The 6,543-nt window shown below is 39.9% G+C and overlaps 1 protein-coding gene across 1 annotated transcript in view; it reads right to left on the minus strand.

The window, feature by feature from the left end:
- has2 (hyaluronan synthase 2) overlaps positions 1–6,315 on the minus strand; it is an 8,770-nt gene extending 2,455 nt beyond the window's left edge. Inside the window, exons 1-2 of the mRNA XM_012826454.2 lie at positions 5,689–6,315; positions 1,001–1,102 (exon numbers count right to left, since the gene is read on the minus strand). Of these exons, the coding sequence (XP_012681908.1) occupies positions 1,001–1,102; positions 5,689–6,315 (729 nt within the window). The remainder of the gene's footprint in view (positions 1–1,000; positions 1,103–5,688) is intronic.
- Positions 6,316–6,543: the final 228 nt, after the last annotated feature.

The raw sequence follows: 6,543 nt of genomic DNA on the forward strand, positions 1-6,543 counted from the left end.
CTTTTTTTTAAGTCTACAGCAACAAGTGTATCTATTGACTTCTCACCCAAGATAATTTCTGTGTGCAGTCATACGTATATCTTTATATATAGCTTTTATAAATCTCAGGTCGTGCATCAATAAAGGTTGACATTGTTTACATTTTTACAAGAGCTGCAGTCTATGATAAATGGATATTGTATTCATTGTAGATTAAGGAGAATTCAGTTAAGTGTTATAAAAGGAATATACAGTAATTTTAGTAGTGTTTGATTGAGGATATTTTCACCAATACAAACGTAATCATTCATACTCTATCCATAAAAGCTCTGTTGTATGCTGCTGAATGTTAGAGTACACAGCCATGGTAAAGCTGCAAAACATTAATGTTAAATACTCAATTTGGTTAGGATGGATTTGTTGGATTCCATCTCTTGAACATTTTGCACTCACTCGATGAAATATCTCAAATTATGGGTTTTAAACTTAATTTATGGGTCATTGGCTTGAATGAAAAATGTTTCTGTGCTCCACATCTGATATTATAATCATTGAAGCAAACATTTCTGTGGTAATTATGAGTCATGGGAATATCTATATGGCAGTATAAAACATCATGTACACCACTTTAGAGTTGTGCATAATGAGGATTGACCACTTCATTCAGTTTGACTGTGAACACACAGTTTAACTAGTAACCAGATGAAGCATCAACGCAAAGATACGCCCTAGAGACTGTAACAAATAACACAAACCAAAAGCCTTGAGGTTTTAAGCATAATTTACATTCCTGAAAAAGTTTCTCAATATTGATCCATTTTCACCTGAGATTCTCCATTCCTTAAAGAATTACACACAAAACAGACTAATTTTACCCAACATGGTTCCCTGAAATGCCAATGGTATTAACTGGCTCTTAGCATGATTTGCTAACAGAGTATATTTTAAATGCAGGCACATGTAAACACACTGTTGTGGACATACTGTGGGCATTTCAGGTATAATAAGGCTGATAGGTTACCTGGACATCACCTCCGACTCCACCCACCATGGGGTCTTCCTCCAGTACTTTCACCATCTCCACTGATGAGGCAGGGTCCAGCATGGTGTCAGAGTCACACACCTGACAAAACATGACACACCCACTTGTAAAATGCAAGGCCTGAAATATATACTCACAGATAGCCACACACACCCAGTCTTGTAAAGTCCATGGCCTCTGAGGTCATGTTAAAGTTCATGGAAGGTCATAGTTATGTTCCCCACATGATGGGCATGAAGGTTCTGTTTTGACTGAAGCATTATCACTACAGATGGGTAACCATGGTGCCCTATTCGACTTAAATAGGACACATGTTTTCACAAATACTACGCTGTGACATTAAACCTTTGCTTTAATTTAGTCTCATTAAGCCTCCTCAATCAGTGAATGTGAAAATTATACTGTGGCAGCTACATCAAAGGTTAAAATCTAGCAGCCCTTTCAATTCTTACATCACCTCAGGCACACTGTTTTCTACTGTTTGTTGGCATTGATATTTGCACAGTTGACCTTTGTTGTCATGACACTAGAGTCTTTTTCATTCCTTAATGGGATTTGATTTTATCAAGATACTCCAGGCATCGCAGCAACATAACATAGTGTGATAGAAACCTGGTATCACCCCAGACTGACTTGACAGAAGCTTTTTTACGGGAGGCATTTTGGCTCTCGGTACAGAACGTGTTTGTCCTTATTACCCATGTACCCTGAGAACTGAAGAACGTGTTTCATGTCAAAAACATGTTTTTACCTTCGTCACAAAATAAGTAAGAACCACTGTTCTACAACGAGGGGGAAAGTAAATATTATTCATGAAGACACTTATGAAGGGATATCTAAATATGTTCATTCCGTTAACTCCAAAGTGTGTGGCTTTATTTCGTTTACTCTCATTTATTTACTGAATGTCAATTTCGTAATTTCTTAATCTAATTTCTTAATTAACTAGAGGTAAAACGGCATTAGAAAATATGGGCTTGCAACATTACACATCCACCCTCCATATTTCATTTTTGATTTGTACTGATGTACTGCCTTCGAAGTGCAATGTGTTCTTAATGCTTGAATGGTTTTCACAGTGTTCTTCGCACTTTTATGAGTCCGTTATGAAAGACTGATGAGACGCATTGGGAATCATCAAAGCCAAAACTGAGAGCAATTATGACTCATTCCGATGACTGCTTTGATAGAGATGCTTTTTATGTTCTAGAAACACAAGTGTTGAAGGTAGTAATGCTCTTTACTGCTAATCTTGTTAAATAATCTTCGTCTTTAAATTCTGCAGGTATAATGATGAGGGCAGAAGCCCAAGCTATTGCGTGGCATGATACCTACTCCAAACATAGTCATAGGACCAGGAAAAGCAAATGTTCTGACATTTTTAATGAACATTTTCTTTTAGGGTAGAAATCATTGATGGGTTTAAGTGTCATTTATAGGGCTGTCAGCGTTAACGCGTTAATCTATGCGATTAATGCGGCCGCGATTAACGCGATAAAATATTTTAACACAGTTAACGCAACTTTAAATAAAAAATATATATATATATATATATATATATATTTTTTTTTTTTTTAACTTTAGTTTAGTTTAGTTAGGGCTGTGTAGGCTACGGTTAAGTCGCCTTGCTCCTTTATTGATGTCAGGTGAAAACTTATGAGTGAAACAATAATACACAAGAAATGAAACACAGCAAGTTACTATTAGATTCATTACACCAAGAATCAGAGCAACAACAGATTACAACACAGCTGGCTAATAAGTGCTGACGTCTGCCGACAACTGGGTAATGAATGAATGGTGTGCTAACGATCACATATTAGAACGTAACGTATCTAAATTAATAATAATTACATTTTACGTTACAACGAACTAACACAGTTCATAGAATTTAAACATAGGTCACTTAAACATATTTATCAAAGTGTGAGCCAGCATAATTTAATAGAGGCTTACTAGACATGTGCGTTACTAACTGTCACAGTTGTCAAAGTAAAAGTCTGTCAACAGAAAGAAATACAATAGTGTGTGCGTGCAGGGATGGATTACTGAACGGGCTGAACGGGCCCAGGCCCAAGGGCCCCTGAGCTCAGGGGGGCCCTAAACCAGAGCCTCTGCGTGAAGTCGCTGTTATTAACTTTGCTTGCTGTCAATTGTTTTTAGACTTTGTATTTGTTAATATCAGAAGTGGCTTAAATGTATCTCTTATTTGTGGTTGGAAGCGGTGTATTTTGTTACACGTCCTGACCAATGGTTTCATAATCCGTCCATGTGTGCGTGTCCATAGCAACAATACACTACAACATGAAACATTAAATCACTCCAAGCAATATACATTTGCTGACCTAAATAAGATGCTATTTGTTTTTACTTGAGGTTATTTCAATAATTGACAATTTTAAGCTTGGCCTACCATTTTATGGGAGCGATGAGGGACAGGTGGGGCTTGAAAAGCCCCCCTTGTTCAAAGTGGGGAATGACAGAAAAAGTTTGCCACTGTGGTAGTTGAAGATGGAGAGAGCTGAGGGATTGTTGGGCGGAAAGTCTCTGTTTAAGAGCCAAAATGACGGAACAATCGACAAAACTGAAGTTGTATGTAGCATTTGTCAAGCTGAATTTAGCTATCACAGAAGCAGCTCGTCTTTAAGTTATCACCTTAATGCAAAGCACATTACCGATCTTATGATTTACCGTCGAGGGGCACCATTGTGTTTAAAAAAAAAAAAATACAATTAAACAACAGTGTCTAAAATTCACTCTGTATGAAGTGATTACTGGTTAATTTATAAGATTTAGTCTTAAGAAGAAAAACAAACTTTTAATCGCGATTAATCGCGATTAATTCATTTCAAAATGTGCGATTAATTAGTTAATTTTTTTTTATCGATTGACAGCCCTAGTCAGTTACATGGTACATATAGGGCGCCAAGTGTAACAGACCATTTTTGGTAGACAGAACGCATTCTGTGCTACAACATAATTTATTACGAAACCGTGTAACACTGCCATGCCGGATGATTCATGGTGTGCACTGAATTGACTGTTGCTTTTCACTTGGTGGACAAAAGGCTGAACACACTTCTCACTTTGTGGACAAAATATACTCATTTCATAGACAAAAGAAATTCTGTCCACATAATAGATATCCAAGGCCAACGTTTATACTTTTGTGGCAGGAGATACACAATGCGCAACACTATGCCATTCCAAGCCATTGAATGATCATTTTGCGCACAAAAGTTCTGCTATATGAGGGAAAGTATACATTCTGTAATTTGCAGACTCGTGGAATTTATGGACCAAAATGATTTCATACACTTTATACTTTCAGTAATGTAGCCTATGAACATAATTCCTGTAGTACCATAGCAAAACACTGATGTCTACAAAAGTTCAAGCAGCCTTTGCGTTAGTGGATTGAATGTAACTTACTGATTCACAGAATGTATCGGACCAAAGACCTTTCATAAACAGCGTACTTTCCCTAATATAGCAGGACTGTTATGTGGACAAAGTGAACATTCGATGGCACAGAATGCGTTTCTGTCTACGAAATAAAGTCTTTTACACTTGGCCCTTAATAGGTTCATGGCACAAAACCACAACATGATAACAGGGCTTTTAGTGTTTTGCCAATTGTTGCCAGTTTCCCGTGTCAGCGTAAAGGAGACACTACTGAGGATCTGTGCTGTAATATCTGTTTAATTTTTACTGCGATCCTTTTTCAAACACATGGCCTTAACAAGGTCTTAACTTTCTCTAAAGTAATCAAGGCGGTGCCACTCACAGCCATATATATGAGTCGCCCCCATAGACACAGAAACCACCAAAACCTGGTAGTCGGTTGAGGCCTAAATTCAATTACAGCCCTGAACTTGAACTAGAGGTCAGAAAACTCATTGAAACCAGGTGCTTGCTGAGGCAGTGATAAAGACACATAATTTACAGTTTCTTTTTCGAGCCTGACACTGTTACCCGGCATGTGAAGGCAGTGAAATTTCCCAGTTCAGAGCCATTCATGCGTTTCTGACCATTCGGATTTGATTATAATGTTTGCATATTAAAAGTCTAGGTTAGTGGAGAATATTTCAGCAATACAAAGGATACGACTGTTGAATGGATGGTCATTCATCTAAAATAGGACTAAAGTGCAACTGTTGTATATTCAGAGGATAAGTTATGAGGGTAAGAATTAATGACAATTACAAAAACATCACAAATAAGATGTTGGATGTCTATATTTTCCAGTGTATGAAGACCAATAATATAAAACCACGTGCGTGTGTGACTGTGGAATAATGCACAACATTTGAATGCACTTTTGATATATTAAATGAGGTTTTCCCCTAAATGCCAGACAGGCACAGTGGAAATGTACTCTACCTCCCCCTCAGCTGTACCCAAGCATATGAATGAGCTGCATCCCTTCCGGCCGGCCTGCATGAACATCATCTCTGTTTGCAGCACTGCGCCGCCTCCGTTTAAGGCCACCACAAAAGTGTCTTTGTGTAGCCCACCACCTCTCCCTGGCCATGGTCTTATTTGGTTTGGCATGACCTCTTCCAGCCAACCCACACCCCCCCCCCACACCACCACCACCACCACCACCCTCCCCCTTCCCTCCAGTCACACACACACCATCCAACCCCCCACCCCCGTGCTCTCACCTGCACATAGTCCACACTCCTCCCTAGGGCTTTGAAGGGGGTGTACATGACCTCCCTCTTTCCGCCCCACTTCTGCATGATGCACATACACTTGCTGGTGAGCACCAGTTGAGTGATGTGCCTCAGGCTCTCGGCGTAGGACTCGTCCGTCTCCTCGGGCCCCCGCGAGTGGAAGTTGCTCTTCCAGACGTACGTGGACACTTTGTCGTGGCCCATGATGTCCCGAAAGATCTCCATCATGTATAGGTCGTCCTCTTTGTTCCCGTCGATGACCATGATCACCTTGATGCCAGGGTAGGTGAGGCGCTTGATTGACATCAGGCACTTCCTCAAGTAGGCCGGGTCCTCTTGGTAGGCGGCTATGCAGAGGGACAGGGACTTGTTGAGTTTGATGGGCGTCTCCAGCGAGCGCCGCATGTTCCTGCGTTCTAGCAGAGCAAACAGACTCTGGATGATGAGGTGAATGACTAGTATGGCCCCGTAAAGACCAAATGACAAATAGTTGCCAGCAGTGGTGAAAAACTGATAGCCCATGATGTAGGCAGTAGAGATTCCCACGAGTAGTGAGACTCCAAACAGTGTTGTCCCAAAAACCCTTAGGTAGGTAATGACGTTGTCACATCCCATCTGGACAGAGAGACAAAAAAAATCACATTCAGATGGGGAGCAAACACAAAAGACACTGTTTTTTTGTCCCAGATTGAGAAACCTCATACTGTATTAACCCCTTTGCTACACTGTCAAACATCAGACTCTATAAGTGGACTATTTAAGAACATTTGGTGCTAAAAAAGAGCGCTATAAGGAACACGTGCAAGGATTGTTAGGGAAACTGTCAAACAGAACAACATTCAA

Source organism: Clupea harengus, chromosome 1 (assembly GCF_900700415.2).
Source record: "Clupea harengus chromosome 1, Ch_v2.0.2, whole genome shotgun sequence".
NCBI classification, from domain to species: Eukaryota; Metazoa; Chordata; class Actinopteri; order Clupeiformes; family Clupeidae; genus Clupea; species Clupea harengus.